Source organism: Phodopus roborovskii, unplaced genomic scaffold (assembly GCF_943737965.1).
Source record: "Phodopus roborovskii unplaced genomic scaffold, PHOROB, whole genome shotgun sequence".
NCBI classification, from domain to species: Eukaryota; Metazoa; Chordata; class Mammalia; order Rodentia; family Cricetidae; genus Phodopus; species Phodopus roborovskii.
The window spans coordinates 11,063,131-11,078,316 of record NW_026126549.1 but is presented as its reverse complement, the minus strand read 5'-3'; the positions used below and the strand labels follow the sequence as shown (position 1 = coordinate 11,078,316).

Here is a 15,186-nt window from a genome sequence, read left to right as displayed (position 1 = left end):
GCTAGGATTAAAGGCATGTGCATCGCCCAAAATCTAAATGTTGAAGTCTTGTCTTTCAGAATGTAACTAGTAAAGACAGAGCCGTTATAGAACCAAGTCAGTCAAAGCAAAGCTTTATTAAGATTGGCCCTTCTACAACCTGACTGGTGTCCTTATAACCAGAGGCAATGATACAGAGAGGCACACTGAGACAATCCATTGCTGGCGGACCTCAACTACCAGAACTTTTTAAAGGAAGTTCCTCATGGGTCTGAAGTGATGGCTCAGTTGGTAAAGAACTTGCTGACAAGCATGAGAACCTAAGTTCATATCCCTAGGGCCCAGACAGAAAAATAAAGAAGCCAGATAGATGTTCCCCAGCATTGGGTAGACACAGACAAGGCAATCCCTGGGCTTGCTTGCCAGACAGTTTAGCTGAATCACCATGTTCCAGGTTCACTGAGAGACTCTAATTATAAAAATAAGGGAGAAAGCAATTGACAAAGACACCTAACATCAACCTGTGGTCTACACACACACACACACACACACACACACACACACACACACACACAGAGAGAGAGAGAGAGAGAGACAGAGACAGAGAGACAGAGAGATAGAGAGAGAGGAATAAAGAAAGGAATTTTCCAATGGGGTCCCCAGTAAAAATAACTGGACTCAAATATATCAAGTGAGTAGGTAAATTAAAAATAAAAACAAAAACAAAAATCTAGCTTATTTCTTGAGTTAGTAAGATGGTTCATCAGATAAGGGCATTTGTCACCAAGCCTGACATCCAGAGTTTGATCCCTGGAACCCACAAGGCGGATGAAAGACCAACTCCCATTCATTGTCCTCTGACTTCCACACATGTGCATACATACACAGAGAATAAATCAATAATTGCAAAAGGAAAATTTTTCTTCCCTTTAAATATTTATAAAACCTGGTTATTATGGACAGATTTGTGTCCCTCTAAGTTTTTTTATATCAAGGTCCTAATTCCCAATGAGACCATATATGGAGATTGTCTTTTTGTTTGTTTAGTTTTTGTTTTTTCGAGGCAGGGTTTATCTGTAGCTTTGGAGCCTGTCCTGGAACTCACTCTGTAGACCAGGCTGGCCTCGAACTCACAGAGCTCCACCTTCCTCTGCCTCCCCAGCGCTGGGATTAAAGGCACATGCCACCAACACCTGGCAAGATTGTCTTTTAGTAAAGAGATAATTAAGGTTAAATGAAGTCATAAGGGTAAAGTTCTAACCCAACATGACTAGGGCCTAAAAAGAGGGACAGACACCAGAGACATTCACAGCAGGACACAGAGGGAAGGTGGCCATCTACTAAACATGGAGGTCCCAGGAGAAGCCAAGCCTCTGGTATCTTGATCTTCGACTAAGAGCTAGGTATTCTGGCAGTCTCAGACAGGCACACTGCTATCACGACTGTACATACACTAATGGGAGCCAAAAAAGGGGAAAGAAATTTAAGGCTGATTAAAGGGACAGTTTTGGGGAGGATGTGCTTGCATTGTGCACCAGGCAGAAGAAGGTGGTTAATCCTCTCCTCCTGACAGCTGTCTGTCTGCGAAGTCACTGCACATTCTTCCATCTGTTCCCTCCTCAGATGGTGAGGCTGGGAGGCCTGGTGTACTGGGTCTGAGCCATCAAACCTACTGCACAGTGGCTAGCATCAAATTCATCCATCTTCATCCTTGTTAGCAACTAATTCAATATTTAACCCTAGAGGGCAAAAGCAGTGAATCAACTAAAATTAGTACTGTCATCAGGATGAGGCCTTCCTTATTCATACTTCCCCCCATATGGCCCCATATGAAACTGACAACTTTAAAAGTAACCGGAATTCAGGAAAGGAGGTCTTGGGTACTAATACCACCAAAATTCAGGGAAAGGCAGAGAAAAGCAAAAGTTATAGCAAGATCACTTTAAAGGGGGGAGGGGGGATCAGCCTATTTCTGGTTGCCTGGTTGCCTACAATTACACAATCAAAGAGGAAATGTGAGAACAAGACAGGTTATTCCTGGAGGTTCTAGGACCTCAGGGTGGTTCAACAGTCCTGGGCCGGGGAAAATGGGTCACTTGGCAGCTCAGAGTCTCAGGTCATGCTTGACAGAAGGATGTCATCCCAGACCAGCCATCTACAAAGCACTTTTAATGTGCACAAGCCAGCCACACAGCAAACCCGCAAGGTTAGCATCATGTATGACTGACAGCTAGACTTTCAGCTACTGAACACTGAACAGATCCTCCTATGTGACCCTCCATGGACATTAAACTTGGATACATATGTGGGGTACTACTGCATGTTGTGATTGTCCACGTTTTCCAAGCAAACTTGCTTATTTCTTAAGAAGGGTATGCCAGAGCTGGAGAGTTGGCTCCGTGGTTGAGAGCACTGGCTGCTTTTCCAGAGGACCTGGGTTCAGTTCCCAGCACCTACATGGCAGCTCACAGCTTTCTGTAACTCCAGTTCCAGGAGATCGGGTGCCAATGCACAGAAAATAATGTTAAATAATTACTTTTTCACAAAAAGATGGGTACACATTCTCTGTGTATAATTCATTTCAATGTTCATTCACCTTTAAAGCCACTCTGTACAAAGAAAATAATAACCCTGGACTGGGATGGTGTGATGAACGAACTTGCTGTGCATGCAAGAAGACTTGAGTTTCCCCCCAGCTTGGCAGCATGTATCTGTAATCCCAGTTCTGGGGCGCAGGCTGGTATGCCAGTGGTGATGGAAAAGACATTAGACCCTGGCCCTCAGGAGTCAATCTAGTCAAATTTGTAAGCTTTGGGTTCTAGGAAACAACCTGTTCCCAAAAGTTCAAAGTGATAGAAAAGGACACCTGCCACCAATCTCTGGTCTCTACATGGACATGCACACGGTTCCCTGCTGCCACCCCCACATTCACATGCAGGAATATATATGTGCCCCCACTACACACACACACACACACACACACACACACACACACACACCAATTTAGACATCCGCTGTCCAAATAAGTTTTCTCAAACAAAACATGAAATCAGCTCTCCCCAGCTAGAGGTTCTCATTTTGCTATGCATTAGCTCTCTGGGTGTGGGGAGGTCAGGGCAGGGGGTAGAAACAGATTTCCAGGTCTACCCTGGTAATGGAACTAAACAACATTCACCTTCAACATCACATTTTGCAAGTGACTGACATGTTGTCAGGGCCAGAAGATGCAGTCACAGATGCATAGTGGACCCATTCACCTTTTTGGCTTCCCAGAAATTCCAGACTGTGCTGGGAAGACAGTGAGGGCTTAGTACACCAGGCAGGGACTCATCATTGCCACCCGAGTTCTCTAGTGATAGTCTCCTGAATGGGCAAGTTACAGCGGCTGTGCCTTTGGGTCCTATCAGTTGTTTCAGGTCATAAAAGCAAAGGCGCAGAGAGGCTGAGCATGTAAACAGAGGTCATCTCCGGAAGCTGAGGATGTCTGGGCTCAGTCACCTCCCAGGTACACCCTGTGAGTCATTGGGGGCCTGTCTACACTAAGGTGGTGACAGGGTTATTTAATCAAACACCAGCCACTTCCCAGAAAAACCACCTCATCATTGTAGAGAGAGAAGGGGAAATAAAGAAGTTGTTTCCTGGTCACTTCATGATGGAGTCAGAAGCCAGGCCTTTTCTTGAAGGTCTGAGTCATCGAAGCGTGTCTTGAACTTTGAGATCTGTTGCCAGTCTTGTGCCTGCTGCACCTTTCCCCATACGGCCGTGGCATTTGGTGTTGTGTCTGTATGTATGTGACTCTGTTCACAGTCAGATGGACAGCCCAGGACAAGACAGCATTGGTAACGAGGTTGCCATGGCATTTACCACAACCTCTGCGTCTGCCATTTCCACTGGAAGCCATGTTGCAAGAATTTTTTTCAGGACGTTTTATTTTTTTATTATGTTATGTGCATGTACGTGTGAGTGTGCACACAGGAGTGCGGGTACCAGTGGAGGAAGAGGCAAGAGGAGTTAGATCCCTCTGGAGCTCCAGTTACACAGCACGCTGTGAGCTATACCAAAGTGGGCGCTGGGAATCGAACTCTGGCTCTCTGCATGAACAAAGAATGCTCTTAACCTCTCAGCAATCTCTCCTTTTAAAAATAAATAATCAACTGGTAGCACACACGTTTCATCATAGCACTCAGAAGGCAGAGGCAAGAGGATCTTTGTGAGTTCAAGGCCAGCCTGGTCTACACATTGAGCTCCAGGACAGACAGAACTATGTAGAGACCCTGTCTAAATAAACAAATAAATAAGTAGATCAGATTCTGGAGTGGGGAGGGTTCGTCCTAAGTGAACTCAGCCTGAAGGAGTAAATGCCAACTGTGGCTGTCTGGGCTGCCTTCTATGCTTTGGCTCCTTTCAAATATCCAGTCACACATTGTATGCTTTGCCCAATGATGTGTTCCCAAAAGATCACAATTTCCCTGCCTTTTTGTCTCCTGGAGTTCTGGAACTCATACTTAGGCTGAGGACACATTAGTCCATGGACAAGCCATGGGCAGCTGTCTGTGTTGGATACTCTGTCTTCCATACCTATATGAAACATGGGAGAGGTGAAAGGTCAGCTCACTAGTCACAGGTAAACTAGAACAGGTCGTGAAAGCATCCTTCATGTGCGGGGAAGCTTGATGGACACCAGAGCTTTGTGCTGAACACACAAAACTCAGCAGCCCCGAGCTGGCCAGTGCAGCACCATTACCCTCATGTTATCTGCATCAGGAACTCATTGAAACTGTGTTATATTCCCTCTGCTCTCTGAGCTCCTCTGGGGGGAAAACACAAAACAAAACAAAAAAACTTGGTACAAGTACCTCCGATACAATTTTCCACTATCACTCTACTGTACGACAGCCCAAAGCCATCACCACCCTCCTGAAGAGACCAACTTGGCCAACTGAAGTAAGTGCACCAGTATCTGAGTGCCTTAGAAGATTTTGGTTTAGTCCATACCGCAATCGTATAACACAAATACTGTCACCAACTTTGAGGAAGCAGGCTCAGAGAGCTGATGTCAATTGCCCAAAGTCATATAGCCCGCGGTGGCTGAGACATGAGCAGCTGACTCCAATAGTCACGTTCCAAGGACCTTCTCACCCTAGTATTTTCCTTTTTGGTGGATAGTATCCATTTGTTGGGCTTGTCCTTAGTCACCTTGATAGAAATATCAGGTGTTTCTACCTGTTCTGTATAAAAAGGGTGATGTGACAAGGCCAACCATGGTGGCCTGCAGCAGCTTCACAGCTGGTTATGAACCTCAGCTACTTTAGTCCTGTATCATAAATACTTGGTTCTATAGAAGAAGCAACTGTCCCCTGGAAGGATGGGGTAAGTATTGCCTGGTTACTGCTGAGACAGGAATATTTCCAAACACTTTTCTCAAGTAACACCCAAAGGTTTAAGGAAAACAAATATATAGAATCAGGTTTGTTGCTGTTCTGTCATCGGTTATTTGAAAGAGACATCAGGCAAAATATGGCCAATATAATTTCTAATCACTGAGAAATAAGACTATTTTGAGAATGTTCCTACTATTCTCAGTAAGCACCTTTCCTTTGTGAGATGTAAGAAGATTTTAGTTCATCTTGCTTGTATCCAGTCACCTCCAGAGACCTCTTCTCACTGATATCCTTCTCTGTGCTAAGGTACTAGCCGGCCAGTCCATCAGATAAACAAGAGACAACTGTGAACTGCCAGGCATACACTAGAATCTGAAGTAATGCTGCTGCAAGAAAGCATGATGCTCACTCACCTCCTACATGCTAAAATGAGGAACTGGATACCTCCAAATTTGAGTACCTCTAGAAGTGGTTTCTAAGACACCTCTTGACTGACATCCTGGAATCATCCACCCTCAATTTTTTACTCATATATTTATCTTCAGGCCAAAACAGAAAAATAAAAACCAACTGACTTCCACTGGGAATTATTTTTTCAATTACATTTTATGACAAAATATTCCCTTTCTCTCTCCTTTCTCCTTCCTCCCCACCATGAGACATTCGTTTCTTGGATGGTGACATCCAAGAAGAAAAGTCTAGAAGCTGCAGTCCTCAATCATCAAAACTGGACATGGGATATTAGAAAATGAAATGGATTCTTGGCTACAAAGAAGTTCTAATGCCAAATTAAGAGTGTCTTTGGGGTGTTAAGTTCTTACTGTATGCTTTGGTATTAAATGCAGTATTAGGGAATATTAGTTGAAGGTGTTGCTTTTCTTTGTGTTGCATTTGTGTGACTCTGTGAAGCTGTGTTACTGTGCCTATCTAAAACACCTGTTGGTCTAATAAAGAGCTGAACGGCCAATAGCCAGGCAGGAGAAGAAAATAGGTGGGGCTAGCAGGCAGAGGAGATAAATATGAGAAGAAATTTGGGAGAGAAAGGATCTGAGGATCAGGGAACGAGAGAGGAAGGAAGAGGACTTCAGGAGCCAGCCACCCAGCTACACAACCAGACCCGAAGTAAGAAGGGAAGAAAAGGTATACATAATAGACCAAAGATAGATGGGATAATTAAGTTAAGAAAAGCTGGCAAGAAACAAGCCAAGCTAAGGCTGGGCATTTATAAGTAATAATAAGCCTCCATGTGTGATTTATTTGGGAGCTGGGTGGCAGCCCCACCCTCCCCAAAAGAACGAAGACCAAAGAGTAAAGACCAAAAAGCCAAAAGAGAAAAACATCACACAACGAAGCAGGATGTGGGCAGTGTAAGGAATGGAGCCGGAAGGTGATGAAAACCACCCTGGCCAGGCACCACCTGCATCTCCATTCTTAGTTTCTGTATCAGGCTCAGAGCCCTAAAAATACCAAAGTGGAGCAAACTGTCATTGGGTTGGCCCTGTGCATGTCCTCATTGCCAAAGACAGCGACCTTAGCACTGGGATTAAGATTCCCAGAGCTTCCCCCATGCCTCTCTGCTTTTCTCTCTGTACTGGAGAACACAGGGGGCTTGTGTTTGTCATTACTATCTCTCCTCTGACTCCTGGGACCTTGTTTCTAGTCCTTTCAACCCCTACCATGCAAAACTGAGAGGGTGGTGAAGTACCACCCTGCTAAATGTGGGACTCATATCTGAATATCAGTGAGATCCCCAAGAAAGGATGGCTGTGTTGTTTCAAAGTGGGGCTAACAGAGGATTAACTGTACAGTGCTGGCATGATGGCCCACTCAACCTCAAGGATTTACTATTGGAAGTTTCCCCTAGAAATCAACCCCACCCCACACACACACCACATTTCTTAATGCACACTGTTTAGATGCAATCACGTCTCTCTACATACCCTTTCCTCTGATTTCAACAGAATGAAAACTGCAAAAAAAGCTGACCCAGTGAAACACTCTGTGCCTGGCCAATGTAGAGGGCTCAGCCCCTGGTTTCTGCCATTCTGTTTAGGGTCCCAGCACAGTCTGTCCTTATATACCCTCAAAATCCAGTCAGAGACTGCATCTAACAATACAATCACAAGTGGGAAGCGTGCTGGCTAATTTGATTCACTTGACAAGAAGGAACTTCAGCTGAGGAATAGCCTCCATGAGATCCGCCTATAAGCAAGTCTGGTCTTTTTTTTTTTTTTTTTTTTTGATTAATGATTAGTGTGTGAGGGGGGCAGACCACTATGGGCATTACCACCTCTGGGCAAGTAATCCTGGGTTCTATAAGAAATCAGGCTGAGGAAGTCATGGGGACCAAGCCATTAAGCATTGTTTCTCCATGGCCTCGGCTTCAGCTCCTGCCTTACTTCCCTCAGTGATGGACTGTTACCTGTAAACTTTCCCTCCTACTACTTACTCCTGGTCATGATGCCACTGCAAAAGGGAGTAAACTAGGACAGAAAGTTAAGGGACAACAAAGATGAGATTTCCAACTCAAACAGCCCCTTTTCTCTGTATGCACAAACTCATGAGAACAAAAGGCATAGTTGAGTAAATCTCCCATGAAGATAGTGACTACAATTGGTGTAAGATTGCTAGCCTTTTGGTGATACATTCTTCCATTTGATGACTTATTAATTATTAAATCAGGAAACCTAAAAGGATGTAAGGGCTTATAAGATCATGTGAGCAGTAAACAAAATATCCATTATCTAAACTATTCCCATTTTATAGGAAGGGGAGAGCTAGGCTACTTTCCTAAACTTTATTTACTTGGTTTACAGGCAAGACACTCCAAAGGTGGGCAGTGGAGATTAATCTAAATTGCGGGAAAACAGCAACCCAAAAAACAAAGAAAAGATAACTATATTACTACACCTAGATTATTAGCAATAAGTTGTTGACTTAACTCCCTACGACAGATTTAATTAGAAGGTGGCAATAAATGTTTCCAGGTGTTTAATTAAGTATGATAATTATTTCTATCCTTAAACAGAAATGGAGTCACATGTTTACACTGCAAAGTATAATATTTCCTTAGTTAAAACAGCGTGGAAACACCTTTGTGTAATACAGGAGTCGATGCACGATAAAAATATCCACTGTGATAAGCAGAGCTTAAAGTGATTTGTCAGCTCTTGGAGCCACCAAAGCACACCGGCTTCTTAAAGGCCACCCTGCTAGAGTTCCTTCTTTAGCTACAAAGTTTTGTTAGCCCATGCACCTCGGGAAATAATTTGTATTCATAGTGTCATTTTCCCTACCAGCATCCAAGGGGATTTTCAACAAAGATGTGGGAGAAGTTTCTTGGGAATTCTACGTCCATGGCAAGCAAACAACAGTAGGCGAATCAGAAATACTTGACCAGAACTGAGCAACTCAAGCGCAGTAAGGCTGTTAGGATGTGGCTAACTAACTGATCAAGGAATCCTTCTGTGTAGAAATCTGCTTCTGCAGTGAGAGTTATTGATGCCCCCTCCTCAACAAAAATAACTTACAGTGGGGTGGAATTTTCAGACTTAAGCAACACAAGGACGTTTACTGTTTCAACACTGGACAGTAAACTACCTTTTTGCTAGTGCTGTGAATTAGGAAATCAACCTGTTTAGAAACATGGTGTAGCTGAGTCAATTAACATCTTTCAGGTGCCCAAGTCATTTGATCAGACTGGTCTTAAAAATGCTTATCAGCAGTCCTGGATCATCAGGCCCTGGGAACTCATCAGGTGTTCTCCCAACAGGTGCTGGAAGCTCGGCACCACCGGTAAGCACGTGGGACATTCAGAAAAGCACGCAGGCATACAACTTTCTTCACTGAACGATCATAAGCAAAACTCTGGTCGCCGACGGTTTTATAGTTCAGGATTGTATAACAATCTGAGGCCAGCATCTCAGTCTGCAATCTGGGGCATCCTGAATAACACAGGCAACCCTTACTTCAGCATTTGAAATTGGTTACCGGAGGACAGGACACTTAGCCAGAGAAGAAAGGGAGGGACAGGGAGAAAGGCTCAACTCAGGAGCAGGAGGAGGTCTCACAGGAGGTAGATTCGCAGCAGCAGAACCGAGATCCACAGTGCGGCGCGGTTAAGCTAAAACTATGGGTCTTTCCGAGCTGCACGCTCGCTCATGCTCACTTCCTCACACGCGCCCACTCACACCCACTCTCACGGCCGAAACTCTGGGCGAACTGCAAGTGGGCCCCCAGGAGCACTTTTAAAGTCCCAAAATAGCGTCCGGTTTTACCATTACTATTCTTTTGATTCCCCGCAGCCCCCGAGCTCCACTCCTAGGAGGGAGGCAGCACTTACTCGGAGGAAGGGCGCGGTGGCGCCGGGACGAGAGAAGAGCGGGGTGGTCCCGCAATGTCGTTCTCCGGAGGCTGGACCGCTCCTGGCTCCCAGACCCCTAACAACCCCAGACGGGCCCCAGCGCGGGAGAAGTGCTCCTGGGGCGGGGCCAGGGGAGGCAGGGGCGGAGCCTGTATGCTGGGGCGGAGCTGGGAGGTGGACTAAGGGCGTGGCCAAGCGGCTGTGGTGAAGCAGGGAGGAGGTCAGGGGCGTGGCATAGTGGAAAGAGGGCGGGGCAGAGGCAGGGACTCTGCGGAAGGGGCAGATGGGGAGGGGCTGAGTTGCTGGGCCCGGGGAGAAGCAAAGGCCACCAACTAGGGTGGAGTCTGGAGGCAGAGACAGGGCAGTATGGCCGGGAGCTGGAGGCGGAGCTGATGGATAGGCACCTCTGACGCCCCTGTTCAGGACGGTGCTGCCCATGGTGGGCAGAATGGAAGCTCACAGGGCAACGAGGCTCAGACCTCTGGGCGCTGACAGCCAAGACCTGTTTGGGAGAAGTTTCTTTGCATAAACGAGATCACTTTCATAGTCGATGTGGTCAAATAGTGCCACGCTCATTTGCACCATGCCTGACACTTAACCCATATATGACTGATGATCTGTGGAGGTGCCTTGATCCTGCTTCCCTTCACGTTCCTCGCTCTCTACCTCCTCGTTTTAAGATTACCCAGCGACATTGTAAGCGCTTGCACATCTTTGGCTTCTATTGTCAGCGTTTGTGGGACTCCATGCATCTCTGGGTTAATGTCTCTCATTGGCTTCTTGGTGGAAAGACTGTGGTCTTGGACATGCACACTCAAACTCACACCACTCCAGTGAGACTGACTGGTTTTACCTGAGGAACAAGAGACTCCAGAGGAAACACCAGGACGAAGCCTGCTTTGGGGCTTCCTTCTGTTAAAGAGCCATTCTTGGGTGGCTATTATAACTGGCAAGGACCATCTATCTACCTATGTGGGAGTAAGAGGAGCCGCCCACCCATCCCATAAACATTCACTAACTCGACTAGCTCTGTGCAGGAGGTTGGGGTGGGGAATAGTATTGACAGATTTAATATATGCATGTGACAGGAATAGTATTGACAGATTTAATATATGCATGTGACCGTTCTAATCTTCTCAACACTCTACAATGTAGTTCTTAACACCTATTGGAGTCTAGTGAAAAGAAAAGAAGGTATAAGATACTGTTCAAAGAAAGTTGCACACTCAGCAAATGGTAGATTGACTGGCACAGAGGAAAGTAAAGACTGGGTGGATGAAATAGAGAAAATCACAACGGTGTGGGTTTGATGCAAAATACCACTGTCCCAGCATGAGAGGTGCCAGGAGGATTTCTCTGGGAAGGGTACTCCGAGCTGGGTCTGGATAACAAGTGGGAACTCCACATTCCTTTCCATGGAAGGAGTTCTGGTGCTGTGTGAGTTTCCTCTGTGATTATAGCATTCCATCCTACAGGAATCTCCTTAAGCAGGAAGATAAATAGCTCAAAATAACTTTAGGAACTCCCTGAAACTAACTAGATTCACTAGCCCCTCCCTCATGACCCCCCCCTTCCGTAACAGCTGACAGTGCCCCCTCAGAATGAAGCTCCAGACCAGCTGCCTGGATGAAGCCGAAACCATCTGAGCTACCTTATTTCACCAAACTGGACTTTGGTGGTATCCATACTTAAGGATCCCTATCTGGGGTGAGTAGCCATGAGTGTTTCATCCCCCAAGGAAATGTTTTGTCACACAAACAAGTGACAAGCATTTTTCCCACATTGCAAAGGACTGGGGACCAGGCATGGTGGCACATGCCTTCAGTCTCAGCACTCAGAAGCAAAATCAGATGGTGGGTGGATGGGTATCTGTAAGTTTGAGGCCAGCCTGGTCTACATAGTGAGCTCCAGGACAGCCAAGGCTATGTAAGGAAGCCCTGTCCCCCACTACAAAATATAATTATTAGTAACAAAATAATAATAATAATACACAAAAGATTGGAAGAGGTGGAGTGGTGATTGGACTGGCGCTAAAACAATAGACCGGTGCCAAGACTACACTCTCTCATCCTCCAGGACCCTGGGGTGGAAGAGACAACGATTTTAAGCATGGGAGATGTGTCAAATGTTGTACTATAAACAGAAAAGGCTTCCAAATACGGAAATATAGAGCACCCCAGAACCAGGTAACATGTTCAATAAACTGATGAGAGATGGCAGGTGAGATGTTGTGGTGGACAAAACAATGTCTCACAGAAAGAGGTACAGTCTGTGACCCACAGAAACTGCTGCTGTGTAACCCTAGCCAGCAGGAGTTTTGTAGTCATGAGTAAAGCTAAAAACACTGAGATGGCAGTGTCACTCTGGATTATTAGGTGAGCCTAGTCTAATTATATGGTCCTCTAAAATGGAAGCACACTGAGGCAGAGTCAAAATGTGATAAGACATTCAGCCTGGGCCATGAGCCAAAGACCATGGTTTGCCTCTAGCAGCTTGAATGGACCTCGGCAAACTGTTAAAAAAAGGTGTGGGACATACATAAACTTTATATTCCTGAGAATTAAATGCCATTCACTAAAATAAGCAAGCAAATGTGTCTGTCTTTAGGGCTTCCAAAAAGTAACTCAGACCTTCAAATACCATAATTTGATACTGGTGAGACTCCACACTGGATTTATGATCTACGGAACTACAAATAAAAGTTTGAGGCAAACGCCTAACCTTGTGGTAATTTATCATGGCAGCAATTGGAAACTGGCACAGATACTGACAGCCAAAGTGGATGAAGGAGGTAAGGTGGCCTCAGAATTTAGAAAAGCCCTAGAGATAGAGTGTTGGGGTTGTTTTTGTTTTGTTTTGTTTTGTTTTGTTTTTTTACAAGATTTCTAAATGCAGTAGCCACCATGGAATAGTGTTTTCCATGGATTTAAGGGAAAAAGCAAGCAGGTGCATTCTAAATACTCCCCAGTCTGCAGTGATGCAACTAAATTAGGGTGAAAAGGGTTTGTATACTTCCAAGTGCCTCTCTGCCAAGTAACTAGACATACTGTCTCAGTGCATACCTGTATTGGCTATTTTCCTTATCCTTGTGACAAAATCTTGCAAAACAACATAAAGAAAAGAAAGATTATTTAGGTTTGGTTTCATACTGTGCAGTCTATAGTGGTGAGGAAGCTGGGTATAGTGGTTCTGTTCATGGGCCAGGAGCCTGAAAAGCACACGGGGATTTTCACATGGATGGACCAGGGAGCAGGTATGCATTCTGAAAAAGGAGTGTGCATAACCTTCCAAGACCCACCCAAGCCACTTCTGCCAGCCAGGGCCCGCCTCCCACGGTTTTGGAAATAGCACAGCAAGTTAGAGACCAAGCATTCAGAATGTGAGCCGGTGTGTGGGAAATTCCAGATTCATGACATAAAGCATCTATAGCCACCAAGTGGTGTTTGTCACCACCATTTGAGAGTTCTAATACTAGATCTGCTGGATGTCTTTGGGCAAAGCACAAAGCCTTAATGAGACTTGACCTCTTTATATGACTTTATATAACAGGATGCCCTGCTATCTGAGAATTCAACCCCATTAACTGCTGAAGCTCAGTGTGTAAGCTGTTTCTTCAGGTTGAACATGATGAATGCCTTCCTGAAGAAGAGTGGCTGAGGTGGCCACACAGTCATGGCAGTGAAACCAGCAGACCTATGCTGCGGAGTGAAGATTTGTCACTTGGATTGCTTTAATAAAAAGTTGACTAACTAGATAGAAAGGATAGGCAGGACAGCCAGAAACAGAGAAGTCTGGGAAGGAGGGTGGAGTCAGAAGAGATGCCAGCAGACACAGAAAGAAGCAAGAGGGGCATTCCGGTCTGAGGAAGGGTACCAAGATGTGGCAAAGCACAGATAAGAAATATGGGTTGATTTAAATATAAGAGTTAGCTAGTATCAAGCCTGAGATATTGGCTGAGCACTTACAATTAATATTAAGTCCCCATGTTTATTATCTGGAAACACTTGAAGGTGGGAAAGAAAAGCCCCATCTATAAACCTATATTGGAAGTAGCAAGGCCCATGGGGAAGGGACTGTTAGCATTACCTCTCAAAGGGAGGAGAAAGGACCACAAAGCTCCAGAAACACCCTTCTCAGATATTCCAACTCCACTCACTCCTGCCTCAGCCATAATTTCTTTTTTTCGTTTTTCGAGACAAGGTTTCTCTGTGTAATGGCCCCAGAACTGGCACTAACTCTATAGAACTGGCGGGCCTCAAACTCACATAGAACCTGCCTCTGCCTCTGGAGTGCTGGGATTAAAGGTGTGCACCACCACCACCCAGCTCAGCCATAATCTTAGATATACTAAAGTATGTAAGAGGATTTTAAAAATGTCTGGAAATGGGCTCTTCTGGGCAGTAGGAGGGTTGTAAAGTGTTTAAGGACACGTCTACAATCTCAGACAAGCTATATCACTGTCATTAAAGAACTACCAGTCTCTATTACCTTTAATTTTGTTAAAAAAAAATGTCCTCCTCATCCAGACAGACATACATGTAGAACATTTTATTTTGCAGTAAGATGATGTACCATAAATCATCTTCTTATGACACTGATAGATAGCTTGAGATTATAGGCGCGTATCAACACACCTGACAATGCCTTCTGTTGAAGTTGAAAGAGTCCATACTAGACAAATTTATAAAGTTTTAAAGAATACTGTGCTACAGGGCTGGTGAGATGGATTCACAGATAAAGGCATTGGGACCAATGCAGGGACACACCTGGCATGCCTGGCCTCAGTGGCTTTCCTTAGCTACCAAGGGAGAGTCCACAACCCTTTCTTGCATTCCTGGCTCCAAACCTAGACCCATGTGGCAGAAGCAGTCAAGTTCTTCTGCTTGCTGGGGCTGGAACATGGACACTTCTTTTTTGTTGTTTTTTTTTTTTTAAAGACACCTGTCGTGGCACTCACTCTGTAGACCAGGCCGCCTGCCTCTGCCTCACAAGTGCTGGGATTAAAGACATTTATCCAACGCAAATACATTTGTAACAGCTTTCTGTTTTCACTAGCTGCTTAAGCTTGTCTTTAATTCCTTTTAAAAAGTTGGGTGGGAGTCTTGCCCTGAGGTCACCACTCCCTTTATTCCAATTAATATCAGGGTTTTATTTAGGCTTTTTATCTCTTGAGTACTGGATTTGGCTTTAACATTACATTCCCAGGTTCTCCTTTTAATACTGTGTATTTTGTATTTGCCCTTGCTCAACTTACTTCTTTTCATTTTAGACCTGCATACGAGTGGCCACTAATATAGCCTATGTGACACACACACAATACTAAGCTGTCTTGAAATGTCCTCTGCCACTGCCATTAATCCAACATTCTTCAATATACCTTCAGGCAGATTTTTGGGACAAGGCCAAATAGCAGCCACATTTGTCATGATAAAGCTTTAGGGGAAACTTGGCAGAGGATTCCAT

The 15,186-nt window shown here is 44.9% G+C and overlaps 1 protein-coding gene across 1 annotated transcript in view; it reads right to left on the bottom strand.

The window, feature by feature from the left end:
* Window positions 1-9,787, bottom strand: part of Tnfaip8 (TNF alpha induced protein 8) — a 109,371-nt gene extending 99,584 nt beyond the window's left edge. Inside the window, exon 1 of the mRNA XM_051200772.1 lies at window positions 9,703-9,787. Coding sequence (XP_051056729.1) covers window position 9,703 — 1 coding nt within the window. The 5' untranslated portion in view covers window positions 9,704-9,787. The remainder of the gene's footprint in view (window positions 1-9,702) is intronic.
* Between the last annotated feature and the right edge of the window lie 5,399 nt (window positions 9,788-15,186).